Genomic DNA, 23,075 nt, shown 5'->3' on the forward strand with positions numbered 1-23,075 from the left:
CAGAACGTGGTAGCAAAACCGTTAAATTTAGCATTTGTAAGTCAGTAGCGTTTGTAAGGCTGGTCCTTGGGATAGCAGGTCTGGATGTGACGGTAGGGTCTAAGGGGAGCCTACCGCCATCTTCACTATTTGTGCATACCAAGCTCTTCTGGACCACACTGGGGCCACCAGAAGCACCGACTTTTTTTCCTGCTTGATCCTGAAAAGAAGTCGTGGCAGCAGCAGAATAGGAGGGGAATGCATAAATCAGAAAGAACCAATGCCACGGAGTCACCAACGCATCTCCCCCGCATGCAAGGGGATCCCCTTTTCTTGACACAAAGTTGTCGATCTTGTTGTTGAACCTGGATTCAAAGAGCTCTACATCCGGAACTCCCCATCTTTGGCATATGGCCAAGAAGATGTCGGGGTGAAGAGACCATTCCCCTGGGACTAACTGCCGGCGACTTAAGTAGTCCGCCTGCCAGTTCTCTAACCCCGGAATTAGGGATGCACTGAAATTTCGGCCGCCGAAACATATCGGCCGAAAATGGCCTTTTCGGCATTATGCCGAAAGAATTCTTGCCGATAATGGCGCCGAAAATCGCGCATGCGCAGTAGCGGTAGGAGAAACTTCGGATGACGTCACTCGTTCTGTGGGCGGCTTGAACGTTCCACGTGGATAAGACGCCGCACTCGTACGCACGTTCCCTGCTGAGACGCTGGCACCTTCCCCATGGACGCTCCTCGTGCTTGTGAGACGCTGCTGGGACCCGAGACAGACGCTGCTGGGACCCGAGACAGACGCTGCTGGGACCCGAGACAGACGCTGCTGGGACCCGAGAGACGGCTTCATAGAGGGCTGCACATAGCATACTCATGTACAAGAGTGGGCACTGTCCCTCCTGGATGGTTACCATTCCTACTATTCGCCGGTGAGCAATTCATTGCCTTTTTTGCCTTACTTAAACTGACAGAAACAATCAAACTAATTTTATTTTACTATACTACTGAAACTGTCATAATAGCAGTCAAACAACATGTATTACTTACTACTTGGCCTTTGTGCCATGCAGTATGGTATTAAATATGTCTGTCTGTACTGCAGTACATCTGACTTGTACCAAAAATAGTATTATATATATGATAAAACTGATTTGAAATGGAATGGCATGCCATTTATTCTGTAGTAGACTATAAAATTAAACATTTGCCCTTGTTGTCATTGAATTTGTCTTTTTGTCACAGTATAGTTAGTTATTGGTAAGTTATACAGTAACCACTGACATGACAGCAAGCACATGATTTTTTTAAAACATGACAGTACGCAATAAATATATTTAATAACTATATATTATATATTTTATTGCATACTGTCATGTTTCAACAAATCATGTATAACTTATAATACTACGCTGACAAATTCAATGACAATCGCATGAAGTTCTAGTATACTACAGAATAGCTCAAAAAAATTAATTATATCATGCAATTGCAATTTGCAAGCAATCTATTCCATTTCAAATGAAATTTAATCAGTGCAATTATATTATCTTTTTGGTACAAGTCAGATGTACTGCAGTGCAGACATAACTACCTTGCATGGCAAGAGCTGCACCGTTTAAAAAAAAAAAAAAAGGGATAGTTGGTTATTTTTTAAAGCTGCCTCCTGGGGTTTAGCTTTTAAATTGATTTAGTCCTTCCTTTTTTCTCCCCTCAGATTTCACTCCCACTATAGATCATTCTATGCTATTATTCTGCGCTACCAGCAAAGGTGGACCATGTCTGCAGTGTGGAAATATTTTAACGTTTCTGATAAAGACCCCAAATTTGCAATCTGCAGTCTTTGCTCAGCAGAAATTTCAAGAGGGGGTACAGTGCCAAGGCATTTTTCAACAAAAGGTTTGATACACCACCTGAAAACACGTCATCCAGTTCAGCATTCAGATTACAAGAAAGCAGTGCCACTTCCAAAAAGTGAGTCAGGCTCAACACCATCTGTGGCCAGTGTCTTTGAAAAGGTTAAAATATTTGCAAGTGACAGTCCCAAAGCTCGTGCCACAACAGATAAAATTATGGAATTTACTGCATTAGACGACCAGCCATTCTCTGTTGTGGAGGACATTGGATTCCGTAGGCTCATGCAACATATTGAGCCGCGTTACTCACTACCAAGCAGACACTACTTTTCAGATACCTGTCTACCTGAATTGTTTTGCAGTGTTAGAAAACACGTTCATGACTACTGACATCATAGCAATCAGTTTTACTACCGACATTTGGAGTTCAGACGTCAGTCCAAAGAGCATGCTTAGCCTGACAGCGCAGTGGATAGACAAATTTCAATTGCAAAACATCCTACTTAACGCACGTGAGTTTGTTGGATCACATACTGCAGCAGCAATAGCTGACACTTTAAAATCCATGCTTGACGCTTGGCACATTAAGAAGTCTAAAGTGCATTTGATTGTCCGAGATAATGCGCGGAACATGGCAAAGGCAATGGAGGACAGTGAACTTAAAAGCATACCGTGTATGGCACACACGCTGCAATTGGCTGTGAATGAAGTATTGCTGAGTCAGCGCACCATATCTGATATTGTATCAAAAGAAAGAAAAATTGTGGGTCACTTTAAGCATTCTCCGCTTGCTTATTCCAGATTACAAGCTTTGCAGATACAGTTTGGAATGCCACCGAAATGACTGCAACAAGATGTAGCCACTCGTTGGAACAGCACCTACTATATGCCGCAAAGTCTTTTTGAACAAAATCGTGTTTTAGCTGCATACATTGCAGATTACGAGCTGCCAGCAACACTGTTGGCAACACATCAGTGGATTTTAGTTGAAAATAGTTTGTCTCTTCCATCTCCATTTGAACAGTTAACAAAAGAAATAAGCTCAACTAATGCATCCATTTCTGAAGTTATTCCCTTGATTGCCGCACTGAAGCGTCTGCTAGGAAGAGAGATAGAAACAGACCATGGCGTAAAAACGGCTAAAACCAATCTACTGGAGGCCGTTACCAACCGGTTTCAAGACACCGAGTCCAACCCTCTGTACTGCATTGCAACAGTTCTAGATCCTCGATTTAAAGAGCATTATTTTAATGTTGAGAAAAAGCAGCGTGCACGGGAAATGATACAGGTACAAATGGAGGTGGTGGAAGCATCTGGTGAAGGAGTTTTGAGGTGTAGCACAGAGGAAAGTGAGAAGAAACGGTTGCATACAAGTGAAGAGGAACACGCTCCCGCCATATCTGATATGTTTGAAGAAATTTTACATGAATGCACCCCGGTCCATAGCAGTGCCACAACAAGTGCAGCTACCCAACAGCTGGACATTTATTTAGCTGAACAGCCTATCGCCAGAAGTGACAATCCCCTTGCGTACTGGCGCATCAACAAACAACGTTTTCCTTTGCTTGAACAGATTGCACGCAGATATTTATCTGCCCCAAGCACCAGTACAGAATGAGAGACTATTCAGTCTAGCATCTCATTTTTGACGAGAAGAGAAATCGTCTGTCCTGTGAGAAAGCTGAACAACTTTTGTTCTTAAAGCGAAATCTGCCACTTTTACTGAAATAGATTTATAAATCCATAGCATAGACCAATTCATTTACCATGTTGTTGAACATAGTAAATGAATTGGCATTGGACTGTGCTATTGGACAATTGGAACATACAACATAGTATGACTGACTACCAGTACGTTCCAATTGTCTAGTTGTGCCATACTGCCATTAGTTGGTTGTTCATTGTAGTGCTTCTACAGTTTTTTTTTTGCACTTCTTCAATTAAAGAGAGAACTCCAGTTTTTAATCTAGTACTGTACATACATAGTTTGTTGTTGTTGGGCCAAACTATGTCTCTCCACAAGCTGTCAGCCCGTTGCATGTGCAAATGCAAAACTGTATGCTCTGTATCTGTGGCTGTCTACATACTCCAGTACTATACACTATACCACACTGTGTTCCAGATATGGGCGGAGACTTCCAGAAACAGACTAGTCTGCATTGCTTGCTGTGATTGCCTAAGCACAGCTGCTGTAGACCAGATTCAGTTGAATATGAATACTATAATGAAGAATAATATAAGACAATTTTATATAAATCATTTTTTTTTTTTAAATATACAAAAAAAGCAATTTTTGGTTTTGGTGCCGTTTCGTTACCAAAAAACCCATTCGGTGCACCCCTACCCAGAATGAAGATTGCCGATATGCACGGCACATGCTTTTCTGCCCAGATTAAGATCTGGTTTACTTCTTCCTGAGCTACACAACTCCTGGTTCCTCCTTAGCGAGTGATATAAGCAACTGCTGTGGCATTGTCGGACTGGATCCTGACAGGGCAACCTTGTAACCTGAGCATCCAGGCTTTTAGGGCTAGATATGCAGCACGGATTTCCAAAATGTTGATGGGTAAGGTCCTCTCGGACTTGGACCACCTCCCCTGGACAGTCGACTGTTCCAGAACTGCTCCCCAACCTGAAAGACTGGCATCTGTTACCACTGTCCAGGTAACTGGTAAAAAGGATTTTTCTTTTTGCAGATTTTCAGATATCAACCACCGAGGCTCTGACGCACTGTAGGAGACAGGTGCATCGGAAAATTTAACGCCTGGACCTTTTTTTTCCAGGCAGACAGTATATTGTTTTGCAGCAGTCTCAAATGAAACTGAGCATAGGGAAATGCTTTGAATGAAGCCACCATCTTCCCCAGCAGCCTCATATAAAAGCAAATAGAAGGACTGTTCTTTGCCTCGACTACCTGAATCAGTCTCTTTATGGCAGTGATTTTTGATTTGGGCTGTATCTATGACCAGACCCAAATACTCTAGTCTTCTTACTGGATTTAAAGAAGACTTCTCTAGGCTGAGGCCTCAACCTAGGTATTCCAGTTAGTTGATTGTGGTGACCAAGTTTTGGTCCAAGCGGGCTATGGACTGATCTACAAGAACAAGTTGTCTAGGTACGCTATTAGCGTTATACCCTGGGATCATAATCTGGCTATTTTATAACAGCCAAGATCTTTGTGAACACCCGCGGTGCAGTGGCTATCCCAAAAGGCAGAGCTACAAACTGAAAATGGCTTTTTTCTACTTTGAAACGCAGATATTTTTGATGAGCAGGGAAAATAGGTGCATGCAGGTACGCATCCTTGATGTCTATTGACGCCAGAAGTTTTCCTCCTTGTAGGATGGAAACCATAGGAAAGGACCGTACTTTTAGGAATTGGTTTAAATCTAGAATGGGTCTGACATCTCCATTTGGCTTTGGTACCATGAAAAGGTTTGAATAAAACCCAAATCCCTGCTCTTGCATGGGAACTACCACGATAACTTTTTGCCACAAAAGTCACTACCATGCTAAAAATAGAGACTTCTTTTTCTCTGGGTCTTTGGGGACTTTTGATCTGAAAAAAACGAAGAGAGGGGGAATTCTCTGAACACTACAGATCCTTTGGATATAATTGTCCAAATCCTCCCCAGTCTTGCACCACGAAAGGGAAACCCAGCCAGGAACTTCTTACACGGCGATTCGGCTGACCAATTTTTCAACCCCATAATGATTCTACGCATACTAACCCAAGCGTAAGGCGAGAGGTCTGGAGGATAGAATCTCTGATTGCATCAACAGCCAAACACAAAGCCGCTGGTAGGTTGGCCAACCCCCAGGCTTGCTGTTCAGGTAAAACTTTGAGCACCTGTTTAACATGGTCTCTCAAGTATGGACAAACTCCAATTGCTGCAACTGCAGGCTGAGCCACGGAACCTGCCAAAGAGAAAACGTTTTTTTATAGGAATTCCAATTTTTTTTTATCAGTTGGAACCCTAAGCATCTGAGCATTGTCAACAGGACAATTCAAACTTTTATTTATGGAGGATATGGCGGCGTCAATCGCCGGTATACCCCACATCTTAGTAACTTTTTCCGCCATAGGATAAAGTGTTGAAAACTTTTTAGGAGGAAAAAAATGTTTTATCTGGGTGATCCCACTCACACTAAAATGTGGAGCGGAGCAATCCAGCAAGAATTTGCACCAACACCTTCTCATCTCGAGAAGCTGAAGAGGGCCCTTTTCCACTCGATTCCTCATTAGTGGAATAATCAGTCTCATCCCGATCCTCTGAGGGGGATTCCTCTACTTTTTCCCCAGAGTGGCAGAGGGGGACCTAGTGCGTTTTCTTCCACTGAGTGAAGATGCGATTAAGGCCACTAATCTTTCCTCTAATCCATTCATGGTTGAGGAAAAAACCGCCTGCATAATGTGTACAGAGGCAGTTGCAGCCCCTGACCCCCGACTGCTCACCCTAGCCAGCTTACCCAGGTCCTACGGGGGGGGGGGCTGGGCAGTGCTGCAGAGGGGGGGTTCTCAGAGCCTGAGAGGGATCCCTTTGAGCTCCTACTTCTCAAGGTATTTGTACCTCTTCTGCCCATAGTGCAAAGCAACAAAAGGTAGAGGTACCACAAAAAATGCACTGACTGCTGAGCAATGTAGTTCAGCAACTGGCGCTGCTACCAAGACTGCTTGGGGATGCCTGTGTCCCCCGCACTCACATGCGCCCATCTGCTCTGTGTCCCTCCATAAGCCGTGTGCACCTGAAAAAGATTGCACTTTATAACTTGTGTAGCCAACGCCGACATTGCATTAACGTTCCGCCCCCCTCCTCCGACCACCCCCCCCCCCCCCCCCCCCCGTCTTTCAAAAACTAGAGTGTCCCATGCAAGCTGAGGCTCTGATCTTTGAGCAAGCAATGGCGGGTGGTGTGGTCCCTGTTCAGGCTCACCTCAGCCCCCTAAGCCGTGGGGGGGGGGGGGGGGGGGGGGGGGTGGAGAAGCTCTGAAGGAGAAAACCCTCCTACCCACATCCTACCTGGAGCATGGCTGGAGGAGCATACAGCGTAGACACCAAGCGAGATCAGGCATGAAAGGTATGTGCTCTAGACAGCCCCCCGGTGGCGACTTTAGGCACCGCATTCATTTACTTAAAGGAGAAACCCATTAGAATTAGAAAAATTCTTGAGGAGTCTCCCTTACCTTTATCCGGCTGCAGGGTTCTGTGTAACAGACCCAATCTTCACCTCTCACGATGGGCTCCATTTAGAGAAAAAAACGTAAGAAACTGGGGGCCCCTTGAACAGGGGGAGCCGCAGTTAAGTACCCCGCCAGGAATATGGCTGAAAAAAACAAATACTGGATCCCGGGGTCCAGCTCTCTAAAGAGAAGCGTTACGGGTAAAACATCTTTTCTTTTGGACACGAGGCCCGGGTAACATCCAATTCGGCCTGGAAGAGACACCTTGAATGGATCCGGTTGCATGGCTAGCCCCAGTGTGGATATTCCAGCGGAGCTCCGCACAGCACATCTTTACTCGTGACCAACACCTAAGACACTGGCGAAAAAAACTGAGGTACTCCCAGTAAGGGGAGGGGTTATATAGGAGGTTTAACTTCCTGTCAAGGGTGTGCCAGTGTCCAATCATCTAGTGATACCCTATAACCCATCAGTAATTACTGAGACTGTGTCCCGTGATGTATGAGAAAAAAAAATACACACACAGAACCCTAAAGATAGTAAGGTTCTCCCTTACTCCCATCAACTCCTCTCCCCATCGAAAACCATTCTCACTGCTGGGCTTATCCAAAGTAAAGCAGTGTTACATAACACCTCCTTGGATACTGTATGCGAGTACTGGAATACAAGCTTTAGTTATACCTTAGTCTTGGCCATGGTAAGCAGTGCTTGTCCTGAATGTAGGTAATCATATGTGCCCAGAGCACATTTTCTATGGTCAGGTTCTATGTAGACATGAGGAAGGGAATATGATCACACAGTCCAAAGCTCCACAAAAGCCTATTTTTAAAAGTCGCTTTGTCTACATCCTAGGTATGCAATGCCAAATACAAATTAGATCAGGAGTGTGGTGGGTTACAGACTTTTGAATATAATGGCAGTTCCATTTTTAACACTATGAAAGATCATTAAAGTGCTTGAACAATTTTCTGTATATGCCATAGTACATGTTCCATGGATGTCAGCTTGGCAAATAGAGTAGTGAATTAAGCCTAAATATTTTCAGCCATGTGATGGCTATTTTAAGCTATAGTAGCTAAAAATGTTTTACTGCAAACATGTGCAATAGTTTAATAAACTGAGCCTTTGTAGGCAAACCCTTTAGAGACCCTCTGATACATAAATATGCCAGTATGTGCTCTTAAAGAGAATCTGTCAAATTAGCCTTTATTGAAAGCTCACTGTCCCATCACAGTGATTTTCAACTCTGCGTGCTTAGCTGCCACTCTGTTTGTCAGAAATCCCCAATGCGTCTGAGTATGAGGATCAAGTGATGCTTTACTGTTTCTCCTAGAGAGTAGTGTTAGGACCTAAGCATACAATCACCAGGCCAGAACACTATCATTTGGGGGAGAAAAGGAGGCCATTAACTGTCAGCTCAGATTAGAGCTGCCAGGTAAAGAATAAGTGGGTGCATGAGTAAGACAAGAGAACCTGTCAAGTGGAAGTCACAGATGTTCCAACTCAAAATATGCTGTGATAATTCTAAGATTTGTATTATAGGATCATCATATCTTACTTGTAAATGCCTCGTGACATGTTTTCAATGTATTTAGCCTTGTCTTCTACTCCACAGTGATAATGATAGGTCTTCACACAGGCCTTTATTTCACATCCAATCGTAGCGCCTAGTAGGCCACATAATGTACACTTCTGAATGGGAAAAGAGGGTGATAAAAATGCTCATTAGAAAACAGTCTCCACTTATTTAAATAACTGGTCAAACCCGCCTCCCCCCCCCCCCCCCCCTCCGACACACACACACAAAAAGGGCACACACATTGTTTTTCATTCGACCCAGCAGGCTAAGCGAAGAAAAAAAAAAAAAAAAAACTTAGAGATCGCTGAACTAAGCGATGTTAGTGCAGCCACCTCTCCTGCTGTGCCTTTTAGTTCTAACAGGGGGACCATCCCCTCACCGGAGCATGTCCCTTCAACAAGTCCTTAGACTGTCTTGTTAGAAGGACTGAATATACACTTGGTCCGAATGTTGCCAAATTCCTGCTGAACCGGCCAATATTTGGACCATGTGTAACCAGCTTAAGTTGCGACTACATTTCAGTGGATGCACTATCCATTAAAAGATCAATTGGAACTTAAAGGCTGCATTGCAGATTTTGAACGAGGTTCAGCAACATCAGCGTATACAAGCACATTTATCTATACCATCGCATAATGTAATGCACAGTATAAAGGAGGTTCATGGGAAGCCGCTTTTTTGTTTTATGTTTAAAAAAAAAATAAAAAAAAATAAAATAAAAATAAAAAAAAGGACCATCATTTGTCCATTAATCACATCGTGTGTACCAGGCATTACAGAAAAAGTTTAAAGTGCTATTAGCTATTAGGCCTTTCGCTGCCACCGACATATGGTATACATCTGCATCAATGGAGGGTTTTAACACACTTCCAGCTACTACAATAGACAAGGGTGCATGTACAGAGTAAATGACTGACTATAAAAGCTGTGCTACCCTATGCAGTATACCATAAACTATATATGCAGCAAATCTTCTGGGTGCCAGGATACAGCACCTATTCTGTGAGTGGACATTTTTTTTTATATTTATGATTTAATAAAAACTGAGTTACACTATGCCATCATCCATGGTCTTGCATTTCCCTTAAGCCAGGGGTTGACAAATTTGCTTTGAATTTAGGAGCCAGTTAAAGCGGAGGTCCACCCTAAAATGGACCTTCCGCTCATCGGATTCCTCCCCCCCTCCGGCGCCACAATTGGCACCTTTCGGGGGGAGGGGGGTGCAGTTACCTGGATAATCCAGGTAACTGCACCCACTTCCGGGCTAGCTCTCTGCGGAAAGGGGCGTACGTTACGCCCCTTTCCGCAAGCGCCCACCCCCTTCAGCAAGTGCCCCGCTGCCTGCTGGGAAACACACAGCTCCCAGAGGCAGCGGGGACCGTCCTCATTGCGCAGCGCGGCTCGCGCATGCGCAGTAGGGAACCGGGAAATGAAGCCGAAAGGCTCCATTTCCTGATTCCCATACCCAAGATGGCGGCGGCAGGACCCGACAGACGACCTAGCGATCGGCTTCGGGTGCCGACATCGCGGGCGCGCTGGACAGGTAAGTGTCACTATTTTAAAAGCCAGCAGCTGCAGTATTTGTAGCTGCTGGCTTTTAAAAAAAAAAAAAAGTCCCGGTGGACTCCCGCTTTAAAAAGGTTAGGAGCCAGTTTTTATTTTTTTAGAGTGGTATGGACTGTCAGCTCCCAGGGTAAGGTCACTCATTTTCACCCCCTATCCCTAACTCACAATGGAGCACCCAGTCAATAACTCCAATGAAACGCTGTTACATCAGGGTTATGGGCTGACCAGAAAGAGTAAGGCTGGCAACAGATGGAACTGGCTGGCACTGGCAGGCACGTGGAACTGCCAGATGGCACTGGCAGGTGACACTGGTTTGGAACTGGAAGGTGACACTGGTTTGGAACTGGCAGGTGACACTGGTTTGGAACTGGCAGGTGACACTGGCAGGTGGCACTGATTGGCAGGTGGCACTGGTTTGGAAGTGGCAGGTGGCCCTGGTTGGCGGTGGCACTAGTTGTCACTGGCAGATGGCACTGATTGGCAGTGGCACCAGTTGTTTTTGGCAGGTGGCACTAGTTGGCACTGATTGGTAGTGGCAGGTGGCACTGGTTGGCACTGATTGGCGGTGGCACTGGCTGGCCGTGGCAGGTGGCACTATTGGCGGTGGCAGGTGGCACTATTGGCGGTGGCAGGTGGCACTATTGGCGGTGGCAGGTGACACTGGTTTGGAACTGGCAGGTGACATTATTGGCACTGGCAGGTGGCACTGGCACATGGCACCGATTGGCTTGGTGGCACTGGTTTGGAAGTGGCAGGTGGCCCTGGTTGGCGGTGGCATTAGTTGTCACTGGCAGATAGCACTGATTGGCGGTGGCACTAGTTGGTGTTGGCAGGTGGCACTGGTTAGCAGTGGCACTAGTCGGCACTGATTGGCGGTGGCACTGGCAGGTGGCACTGATTGGTGGTGGCACTGGTAGGTGGTGGCAGGTGGCACTGTTTGGCGGTGGCACTGATTGACGGTGACACTCCGCACTGGCAGGTGGCACTGACTGACGGTGGCACTGATTGGCACTGGCAGGTGGCACTGGTTGGTAGTGGCAGGTGGCACTAATTGTCACTGGTAGGTGGCACTGATTGGCGGTGGCACTGATTGGCGGTGGCACTGGTTGGTGGTGGCAGGTGGCACTGGTTGGTGGTTGCACGTGGTATTGATTGGTGGTTGCACGTGGTATTGATTGGCGGTGGCACTGGTTGGCACTAGCAGGTGGCACTGATTGGTGGTGGCACTGACACTGGCAGATGCCACTGGTTGGCATTGGCAGGTGGCACTGGCAGGTTTCACACGGAGCACTCCGTTACTGAAATGTAACAGAGGAGCTGTCAGATTTGAGCTTAATGTTGGAATGGGCGGGACCCGGCTGGGGTGGGCAGGGCCCAGCCGGGTGGGCGGACTCCGCAGCTAACACCAGCCAACGATTGGGCTGCTTACGAAAAGGGGAGGGGCCACATACACGTAGCAGCCGGCCCAGATCCCATTGGCTGGTGTTTGATAGCTGCTGGATCCCGCCCACCCCGACATAAAGCTGAAATCTGACAGATCCTCCTCTCTCCGTTGCTTGTCAGTTTCACACACACTTAGCGCGGCGCAGCTGAGTGTGGAGGAGGGAGGACAGCAGTCAGTGTTCATGCGCTGCATGTCTGGGGCATCAATAGTGAGTGGGCTGGTGGCAGCTTAGGCGCCAGGTTGCGATTTCTTAGGCGCCTGGGGTTTGTCGAGCCCTGCCTTAAGCTATATCTGCAATGTGGTCTACATACCTCCGGACAACACAGCAGTGAATAGAAAGCCTTGCAGTCCTGCCTTGGTAAACGCCTAGAGAGGCCATACTGGCAGGTGAGTGGCATGTACGGTGGATTGCAGTGACACAATAGTTTATGCACGGAGCACTTTGTCGAAGTATTGTTTATGCATCAGCTTTACAGACACTATTGGGAATATAAATATATTCATTCCAAGCATATGGACTTCTAATTATTTTTATACACGCTTTCTTGATGGACTTTTTAGTACTTTATAAAAGTTTGCATTATTTGAAGCACTTTATATGCACTTATAGCACTTTGGTTGCACCAATAGCACTTTATATTGTATATATATTGTTACTGGTATACTACATAGGATAGCACACCTTTTTTTAGTCATTTACTCTGGTTTATGGTTTTACATGCCGTTTAAAGTGACAATAACCCAGGATTTTCTATTTTTTTCTTTTTATCCTTCGCGTGAATGATTATTTTTAAAAGGTGCATGTACATTTGACAAGCTGACCATCAGCTGCCAGATGGGTGTACAGCCACCTGATCGCTTCCACAGGTCCTTGGTAGTCTAATAGCCCCTGATGGGTCCTTAAAGAGAACCTGTCATAACAAAACGCGACCACATCCCCATGTGATAAAAAATAACGTTAAAGTGTTACTAAAGCCAGTACTATGAAAATTGATCATCCCCACCCCCCCCCCCCCCCCCCAAGTGCCCACAGCTTAGAAATCATCTCTTTACATTAAAATATTGCCACTGTATACCTTTTTGGATTATCTGTATACCAGTTACATGATAAACTGCAGAGTTTCTCCAGTGCTGAGCATTCAGGAAGGAGATTTCCACAGCAGCCTGCATACATGCCCACATGTGTGATGTCAATATCATGTGACCTGGCTATCTCTGATCCAAGTAACTGTCCTCTTCCAGCATAAAAGGCACAACTGAGCATGTCCAGGTTGGCTACTCTCTGTGTTAGCTTGCTTTCCCCATATAGACAGTGCAAGAGGGGGATGATCTGTGCATATAGGATAAAACAGCCTTTTTACACAATGCAGAGGATTAACCCCTTAAAGTAATTGTGAAGGCTAGCTTAAAAAAAAATAAACATGATATACATATCTCCTCTGTGCGGGTTTTGCACAGAGCAGCCAAGATCCTCCTCTTCTCGGGTCCCTTCTTGCTGCTCCTAGTACCTCCCTCCTTTGAGTGCCCCTCAGCCAGCAGATTGTTACAGGATGTGACCCGAGCTGAGTCAGAGCAACGTGTATCCATTCAGACACGGAGCCCCAAGCCCTCTCTCCCCTGATTCGCAAACTGACTGACAGCCACGGGAGCCAATAGCGCAGCTGCTTTGTCTCAACCAATCAAGAGAAGTGTACTGGATGGCTGAGGGGATCTTGGACATTGCTGGAGAGAGAAGGAGGCCAGGTAGTTAATTGGGGGGTCCTTCTACACACAGAAGGTTTTTTATCTTAATGCACAGAATGCATAAAGAGAAAAAACCTTCTGCCTTTACAACTCTAAGTTATACAGTGAGTATAACAAGCATGCTATGCTGCATATACAGACTGATTTTACTGTTGCGAGTTTAGTAACACTTTGAGGAAAGTTGCATTCAAGCACTTCTAGTTACCACCTAGTAAAAACAAGTGTAGAGGCATTCCAGTACAAAAAAGTTGATTGCGCTGCAGGTTACGTTATCGCATATGCCATGGTAACTTTCTGATGAAAACAGTTTAACAGATTATTTTCCTCACTGTAGACAGGAAAATAACCACTAGCATTTCCTTTTGTGTCTACAGTACAGGAAGTATACTAAAGCCCACTAATATGGGCAAAAAAACAAAAACAAACAGTCATTCTTACATATGGTAGTTACACAGTTGGGTTGAAAAAAAACACAAGTCCATCTAGTTCAACCATAAAAAAATAAATAAAAATAAAATAAAATATCATACAATCTCATATACCCAATCCTATACCCACAGTTGATCCATAGGAAGGCAACCCCCCCCCCCCCCCCCCCCCTGCCAGAAAAGCAGGATCCAATTTGCTACAGCAGGGGAAAAAAATTCCTTCCTGATCCCAGAGAGGCGATCGGATTTTTCCTGGATCAACTACATATAAATGTTAGCACCCAGTTATATTCTGGACATTTAGGAAAGAATCCAGGCCTTTCTTAAAGCAATCAACTGAGCTGGCCACAACCACCTCTGGAGGGAGTCTATTCCACAGCACTTACTGTGAAGAAACCTTTCCACATTTGGAGATAAAATCTCTTTTCCTCTATACGTAAAGAATGCCCCCTTGTCCTAAGTGTTGACCATAAAGTGAATAACTCAACACTAAGTTCACTATATGGACCCCTTATATATTTATACATGTTGATCATATCCCCACTTAATCTCCTCTTATCAAGAGTGAACAAATTTCATCTCCTCTAATCCTTCTTCATAGCTGAGCTCCTCCATGCCTCTTTTTAGTTTGGTTGCCAGTCTCTGCACTTTCTCCAGTTCCCTGATATCCTTTTTGAGAACTGGTGCCCAAAACTGAACTGCATATTCCAGATGAGGTCTTACTAATGATTTGTACAGGGGCAAAATGATATCTCTATCTTGAGTCAATACCTCTCTTAATACAAGAAAGGACTTTGCTTGCTTTGGAAACCTCAGCTTGGCATTACATGCTATTATTGGGCTTATGATCTTCCAAAACCCCAGATCCTTCTCCACTATGGATCCCCCCAGTTGTACCCCCCTAGTATGGGGGTGTACAACGTTTATCAACATTAAACCTCATCTGCCACATCAGGGGCGGACTGACAACTCATGGGGCCCCCGGGCAATAGGAGATTATGGGGTCCCCAGGCAATCAGACATTATGGGGCCACACAGTATACACAAATAGTATACAATCACACAGTATACATAGACATGTTTCTATTGGCTGAGAAGGTACTGGAGAGGTGGGGCAGCTATAATCTCTGGATTTTTAGACCAAAGGGATGTCGGTAAGGGACATTTCAGAGACAGATGTAAAAAAAAAAACACAGATTTTCACATACTTTCCCTGGTTTTACTGAGGCTGGCAACCCTGATGGGGCCCCCTAATGGCACGGGGCCCTCAGGCAGTGCCCGAGTGGCCCAATGGTCAGTCCGCCCCTGTGCCACATAGTCACCTAATTAGACAGTGCATTGAGGTTGGCTTGAAAATTGGAGACATCCTGTAAGGATGTTATTCCACTGCATAGCTTAGCGTCATCTGCAAAGACAGAAATGTTACTTTAAATCCCAGACCCTATATCATTTATAAAGATATTAAAACATAAGGGTCCCAGCACTGAACCTTGGGTTACACCACTGATAACCTTAGACCATTCAGAGTAAGAATCATTAACCACTAATCTTAATTCTTAATTTGGTTTTAAATACTGAAAAGTAAAGGGGAAAATATACATTATATTGGACAAGCTATAATAAATATCAGAATATGTTTTTAAATTCTAGCTTTCTTACAAGCTTGATCATGATTGTTCCAAGTGGCGTTTTTTTTTTAATGACCGGAAAGGTTGTGAATGTCTGTCGTAAATGTTTCTACATTTCTGTTTTTACACTAAGCTGTTCATGTGCAGCTCAGTGTACAGTCTCGGCATGGATGAATTCAAGAATTTATACCCCTTGAAATTTTCCACATTTTGTCAGTTTACAACCAAAAACATAAGTGTATTTTATTGGGATTTGATGTGATAGACCAACACAAAGTGGCACATAAATGTGAAGTGGAAGAAAAATGATAAATGGTTTTCAAAATGTTTTACAAATATCTGAAAAGTGTAGCGTACATCTGTATTTATCAGCCCCCTTTACTGTGATAGCCCAAACTAAAATCCAGTAGATCCAATTGCCTCCAGAAGTCACCTAGAGTCCACCTGTATGTAATTTAATCTCAGTATAAATACAGCTGTTCTGTGAAGCTCTCAAGGGTTTGTTAGAGAACCTTAGTGAACAAATAGCATCATGAAGGCCAAGGAACACATCAGACAGGTCAGGGATATAGTTGTAAAGACGTTTAAAGCAGGGTTAGGTTATAAAAAAAATATCCCAAGCTTTGAACATCTCACAGAGCACTGTTCAATCGATTACCTGAAAATGCAAAGAGTATGGCATAACTGCAAACCTACCAGGACATGACTGTCCACCTAAACTGGCAAGCCAGGCAAGGAGAGCATTAATCAGAGAACCCGCCAGAAAGCCCATGGTAACGCTAGAGGAGCTGCAGGGATTCACAGAAAAAGCCATCAGAAGTCCCATTTGCAGTTTGCAAGAAGCCATGTGGGGGACACAGCAAACATGTGGAAGAAGGTGCTTTGATCAGATGAGACCAAAACTGAACTTTTTGTCCTAAAATCAAAACGCTATGTGTGCTGGAAAACTAACACTGCATGAAACATGGTGGTGGTAGCATCATGTTGTAAGGATGCTTTTCTTCGGCAGGTACAGGGAAGCTGGTCAAAGTTGATGGGAAGACGGATGGAGCCAAATACTGGGCAATCATAGAAGAAAACCTGTTAGGGTCTGCAAAAGACTTGAGACTGGGGTGGAGGTTCATCTTCCAGCAGGACAACAACCCCAAACATACAGCAAGAGCTACAATGGAATGATTTAGATCAAAGCACATATTCATGTGATAGAATAGCCCAGTCAAAGTCCAGAGCTAAATCCAACTGAGAATCTGTGGCGAGACTTAAAAATTGCTCTTCACAGATGCTCTCCATCCAATCTGACAGAGCTTTAGCTATTTTGCAAAGACAAATGGGCAAAAATGTAACTCTGTAGATTATGTGCCACTTCATGTTGCTCCATCACATAAAATCCCAATAAAATACATTTACGTTTTTGGTTGTGACATGACAGAATGTGGAAAATTCCAAGGAGTATGAATACTTTTTAGCACTGTATGTGGGTATTACATAATCTAGGCCCATTAAGTGGCTGAAGACTCTGAACTCAAAAGGAAATAAAATCACCAGTGACAGAGGGGAGTGCTGACATGACAACCTGGAGGAGGTTGCTTTGGTAGGCAAGTCTCCTGGAATGTGCTGTACATACGATAAAGCTTCCAAATATAAATACATAAATAATTACCATCCGTTTGCCTCGCTTCATTTCCTGTATCACAGTTTTGATATCAAAGTCACCAACTTCAGCCCTTGACGTTGTTGTTAGCTGGACTGTACCAGAAGAGAAAAGCTGCAGAAATAAAAAATTTGCATCACTTTGTATGTTAAAATATAATGGCAGTATTTTTCTTTATTCTCCCTATTGGGCACAACATGTTAAAGCCGTGTTCCGCCTGGTAAAAAAAATAAAAAATAAAAATAAATTCTAAACCAGCAGCTACACATACTGCAGTTGCCGACTTAATAGGGCACTTACCGGTCCTGGAATCCAGCGATGTAGGCACCGCAGCTGATGTTTCCATCAGCTGTTGGGTGCTGCTGCCGTCTCCATTGCGGGTAAGGGTACCCGGCAGTGTAGCCTTACAGCTTCACGCGGGGAACCCTACTGCGTATGCGCGAGGCCCCACTCCTCTCTCCTACTGGCCCAGCGACAGGGAGAGGAGGAGGGAGCCCTGCTGGGATGTCACGGCCAAGACTCCCAGAAGTGGGAACAGGATAATTGTCAAAGACAGGTATCTTGTCGTTTCCCCCCGAAAGGTACCAATTGTGGCACTAGAAGGGGAGACGAGACAAATGAGCAAAACTCTGCTTCAAGGCCTTACTGAAAAGGTGGGCTACATCTGCCCAGGAATATATACAAGGGCTGTTTTTTAACCACTTGAAGACTAGGCCTTTTCTGGCACACACGTGAAAATCAGTTTTTCTTTGCTAGAAAATGACTTAGAACCCCCAAGCATTATATTATATTATATATATATATATATATATATATATATATATATATATATATATATATATCATTTATATATATATATAAACATTTTAACAAGGCCCTAAATAATCAATGGATGGTCTTTGCAATTTTTTTTTATGTCACACGGTATTTGCGCAGTTTTTTTAAATGTAGTTTTTTGGGGAAAAATACACTTTTTAAAATTTTAATGCAAAAAATCAATTACATGCATAATCCAATTATTTTGTCAAATATAAAAGATGTGATGCTGAGTACATCGATACTAAACACGTCACGCTTTAAAATTGCGCATGCCTGCACAGCAGAAACAATGTCAATTTTACTACCGATAGGTGATGCTTTAAAAGCCTTTACATGTTACCCACTTTAGATCTACAGGAGGAGGTCTAGTGCTAGAATTACTGCCCATTATCTAATGTTTAAGGCGATACCTCACATGTGGGACGACCGCTGCTTACGTGCCTGCGGGAATAACGCACACAGTCGCCTTTGCATGCTAGCACAGGGGGACAGGGCACGTTACAATTTGTTTTTCTTTTTTTTTTAATGTTATCACTTTTATTGCTATCACAAGGAAAGTAAACATCCTTGTGACAACAATAGGCAAGTATATATATATATATATATATATATATATATATATATATATATATATATATATATATATATACACATACATATACACACACACACAATTTTTGCCCTTTTGATGCACATTATTTGGGTGGATTTGCACAGAATAATTGTGTGTTTTTTATATGGTTTGCACATTGTTCGATTGCTTTTGCACATACGTATTTGCCCATTTGCACATTATTCTATACATTGAGACTATTTATACATTTCTGTGTAGGAGATATTTTATACATTTCTGTGTAGGAGATATTTACTTAGGACTTTAGTCATCATCCACGTTATACTTTATACCTCATTTTGCACTGTGTACACTTTAGGTGTAGCTGCGACTTTATATTAGACGCATTCACTCGATAGCGTGTGGGCTATTCTTTGCAATCGAGTTATATAGATGGAAGGTGGTTTAGGGGACTTTTCATGCTTCAACTTGCACTGAGAAAGTAAGGTAGGCTTACTGAAACTACAGAGGTGAGGCAACAAATCAAGTATAGGACCAATGATATGGAGCTTGCACTGAGGTAAACTCATAGAGCTGCAGGGGAGGATGGCAAAGGTGTGTATAAGCGAGTTGGGAGGATGGCTTTATAATATCTATGTAAGACAATAAAGTTAATGAACAATTTACAAAGCTGAATAATTTTTTAAAATCTACTGGGGTCCATTGCGTGCATAGGCTATTTTCTGGAAACTGCAAATTTTAAAAACACTGGTCAATTTGCTTTGAACGACTTGTTAAAAAAACACTAGTATTTTACAACTAGATTGTTTAAATGTTGGTATCAGGACCAAGACCTGTGAAAACAAACACATACCATACATTTGTAGTGAGCGGCAGCCTTTTTTGTATTAAACGCATGCAGTTTGCCCCGCGTCTCATTCTCTTCATCTCCTGCATGACAGAAACCGCACTTTGGTCTAGTGTCACTTGGACTGCTTCTGTGGGGTGATCTGTCTCTCTGGAAAGCAAGAACCAACAATGCAAAACAACTCACAAAATTTAAATTAATGTACAAATATTAAAGGAAATTTATAAGATTGGAAAGGTTTGTTCAACTTGGTCTGGACTGTCTGTATACATTTATATGCAGAGTTCAAGTGCAGTGAAGAAGAAAAGAAAAAAAAAAAAAAAAGAACAAAAAATGTATATGGTGCTTGAAATACTTAAAATATTAAAATGTAAAAACAAAATTGTATTTTTGTACTCTCAAATTCTTTTCTCTGAGTTTAGTTAAAGCTAAACTCCAATTTTTGTTGTCCTTTACAAAGTTTGTTTGGCCCGACACTTCCGGTCTCATACCCGGAACACAGTAGAGTCTATCACAGCAGACTCAGCCAGCCATTTACAGTAAGTGATATATTCTATCAATGAATACAAAGCTTCCTCAGAGGTTATGAAATCATCAGCCCTCCTCTGAGGCCAATCAGAGAAAGCTTTGTGTATTCATTGATAGAATACACCGCTTTCTGAATGGCTGTGTGCCGCTGTGATAGACTGTGTACCGGGTATGAGAGCGGTCAAAGTCTGCTCGAACCTTGAACACAGTGCACTATGCTGTATGTATTCATTCAGCAGCCTCACGTTAGTGAGGGACACTAACCAAGCTGGCCCAAACTCACATATACCAAAAGATGGAGTTCAGCTTTAAGAACAAAGCTTCACTTCTTCACAAATGGGTTTGATTCCACCACCTTCAGGTGGTGGAATACAGTTACATTACTACTACGTTAATACAGTTAGATTACGCCCTAAAGAGGAGGTCAGCATCTACAATGATTATCTGCCAACTGAGGGAAAGAAAGAACCTCCCAAACAAGAGAAGCAGGGAGCTAATTCATCATTTTAGCCTGGTGAGAGACACAGGTGGGAAGATCGAGAGACCCCATAACTCCACTTCCACTAGGCCAAGATCTCTTGCTGCCGAGGCCTGGTGTCATGTGGGTCATAGGGAACCACCTCGAAGGCGGCTACCATGAGGCCTAGAACTCTCATGAAAAAAACTAATGGGAGGATGGGGGAGAGAAAAGGAGAAAAAGAGACCCTGGGTATTTACGTGTCCAGCAAGATCCCCAGGTATTCCAGGAGCAGAGAGGGACTCAGAACTGATTTATGCAGATTGAAGACCCAGCTAAGATCCTCCAGGGTCCTGAGTGTAACTTACCCAAGCCTTGCAGCGTGACCCATTGGGCTCACAGGAGCAGATTGTCCAGGTAACCGACAATTAAAATCCCTGCAAGTGCAGAAGGGCCAGGACTAGGACTTTGGTGAAGACCCGTGGAGCCAAAGACAGACTGAAAGAAGAGCTACAAACTCAAAATGCAAGTCCCCCACAGCAATCCAAAAGGAACCTCTGATGGTAGCAACAACTGTGGCCCTGAAGATGAGCATCCTTGATGTCGATGAGGTCTTCCCTGGTGTGAGGGGCCTACGACAGTGTACTCACTCCATGTAAAACTTGTGCATCTAAGGAAGGAGTTCAGGGACTTTAGGTCAAGAATTGGTCCTTCTTTGGGACAAAGACATTAGAATAGTACCCCTTGACCCATTCAGAGGATGGAACTAGGTGTAGGATTCCCTGATTCAAGAGTCTTTGGACTGCAGGTTATCTAGATGCTACGTAGAGAGATAAAGTTTGGAGGGAAAGAAATGGTCCGTGGTAAGGACTGAAAATCTAGTCTAGCCGGAAGAAAAAACCTCCAGATGTATCTGTCTGGGATGCAAGTGAACTTGCTTGCACAAGCAGAGACATCCCAGCCAACTTAAGTCGTTAAGGTGACAGCGCCCTTCATGTGAAAATTGGCTTCTTAAAAGGCTCAAGGGTTCTTGGACTGTCGATGTTTGATGGCAGGGGAGGCAAAAGATACGGCGGCCTTAGAGGTGGAGCCTTGGCCACAAAAAAAACACGTTTGAGCTGAATGGATAGTCCCATTTTGCAATGAGAGTCCTTCAGCTTCCACATTTGAGAGAGGAAAGTGTTCTTTGCTCCCCATGGCATCCTTGATAATCTCATCCAAGGACATAGCAAGACAGACAGTTGCCCGCAAAAGGCGTTTCCATAAGCACTTTCTTGGAAGTCTGCATCAGCCGACTAGCACGTAAAAGAAGTATGGACACACACACATTTATACTCACATAGGTGGATGCAGCATCTGTCCCCATCTGGCTCTGCAGTGAGAACTGAGTGATCAAACACTGATCAACCAGTTCTCCCCCTCCGCTGACTGACAGTCCTGGCTCAATGAGGCACTAGGTTGTGGAAGGGCTGGCTCAGGCTGTCAGAAAATCTCAGAGAGGCTGAGCCAGGGCTTTTGGGTGGATCCAGACCATATGGCTGGGATCTTTTCAGAGCCCAGACCAGCTCTGTGATGTCTGCTGTCAGCTGGAAATGGCTCACAGAAGGAGAGCAGAACAAATTGCACTTCTGTGATCCATAGGAGAAGTAAAGTCAAAAAAGCTTTGGCCATACTTTTTTAAACAAGAGGAAGCAAAGTAGGACCACCGCAGAGTACTCTCCAACTTCTTGTCTGTAGAGTCCCAAAAGGAAGGGGCTTCCTCAGAAGAAAAAAAAATGGTAGCTTTGTCAGGTGGGAAATCGAGAGGTCCACTTTTTAAACGTTTCCTAAAAAGGGATAGCGGACAGAGAACTGTAAGGGCAGAGAGGATGGCTTGGCTAGGCGTGCGCGAGTTTGTAGATAAGATCGTCAAAAAGGGGATTGTACAGAAAAACCTTGGAACATCTTTTCGATTTGTAAGTCCCAAGAGACTTGAGTCTGTAGCTCGGGGCTGGGAAACCTCTATCTGCAGGGTTTCCTAGACTGCCGTAAAAAGCTGAGAGACTAATCCTTGCTCACGCGTTAATGTAGCTACCTGCAGGTGATCTTCACTATCCGAGGAGGAGGGTACTCCGGGCGATGTCCTCTGATGCATGGTACTGGGCTTACACAATAAGGCCCTTTCGATGTGCAGAAAAATTGTCCATGGCTACAGCAAAAGTGCAAAAAATTAAGGGGGGAGACAAAATGGCTGCGTAAAAGAAGCTCTGACACCCTACATGCAGAAATGAGGCAAATGACAGTAGAGGAGGATATTTTGGGTATCTTCAAGGGAGACTTTCACTGGGCCGATAAAACTATACTAAAAGGTCCCATGTTGACAAGAGGGGTGTAGAAGGTGGAGCTACCCACTTGGATAAATGTGCGAACCAGAAAGACACAAGGGACGCTTAAAATAACAGCCATAGCAGAAAACAGGCCCTTCACATTGCCTAGGACAAAACAATCCTTGCCCCTTGAAGAAAAGCTAAAATGCAAGCAATCAAAAGGGTATAAGGATGCAACCCCAGAGGATCATAGTATGTGCAGTAGGCCCTCCAGGTGTGATAACAGATGAAACAATAAGTGGACCTCTGGGCTCGCAGCATCAAAATGAAAGCCGGAGAAGACCCTCATCTTCCAGCACTGCTGCTAAACCCAGCAACTGTAAAGCTGAGTGGATGACTGGACCTGGGGAGAGCAGATCTGATCAGAGCAGAAGATGCCATGGTACGTCAACCAACCGATCATCATCTGAAAACCAGACCCTGCAT

General features: G+C 44.1%; 1 protein-coding gene across 2 annotated transcripts in view; it reads right to left on the bottom strand.

Annotated features, from left to right (window-relative positions):
• The window catches only part of PHF6 (PHD finger protein 6), an 86,608-nt gene that overhangs the window by 15,005 nt on the left and 48,528 nt on the right, over positions 1 to 23,075 (bottom strand). The window contains exons 7-9 of one of the 2 annotated variants that reach the window (XM_077492727.1): positions 19,305 to 19,448; positions 17,068 to 17,172; positions 8,578 to 8,711 (exon numbers count right to left, since the gene is read on the bottom strand). In XM_077492727.1, the coding sequence (XP_077348853.1) occupies positions 8,578 to 8,711; positions 17,068 to 17,172; positions 19,305 to 19,448 (383 nt within the window). The remainder of the gene's footprint in view (positions 1 to 8,577; positions 8,712 to 17,067; positions 17,173 to 19,304; positions 19,449 to 23,075) is intronic. The other variant, XM_077492807.1, reaches the window with a different exon arrangement.

Source organism: Lithobates pipiens, unplaced genomic scaffold, assembly GCF_037356315.1.
Source record: "Lithobates pipiens isolate NorthernLeopardFrog02 unplaced genomic scaffold, aLitPip1_a1.2 Scaffold_1, whole genome shotgun sequence".
NCBI lineage: Eukaryota > Metazoa > Chordata > Amphibia > Anura > Ranidae > Lithobates > Lithobates pipiens.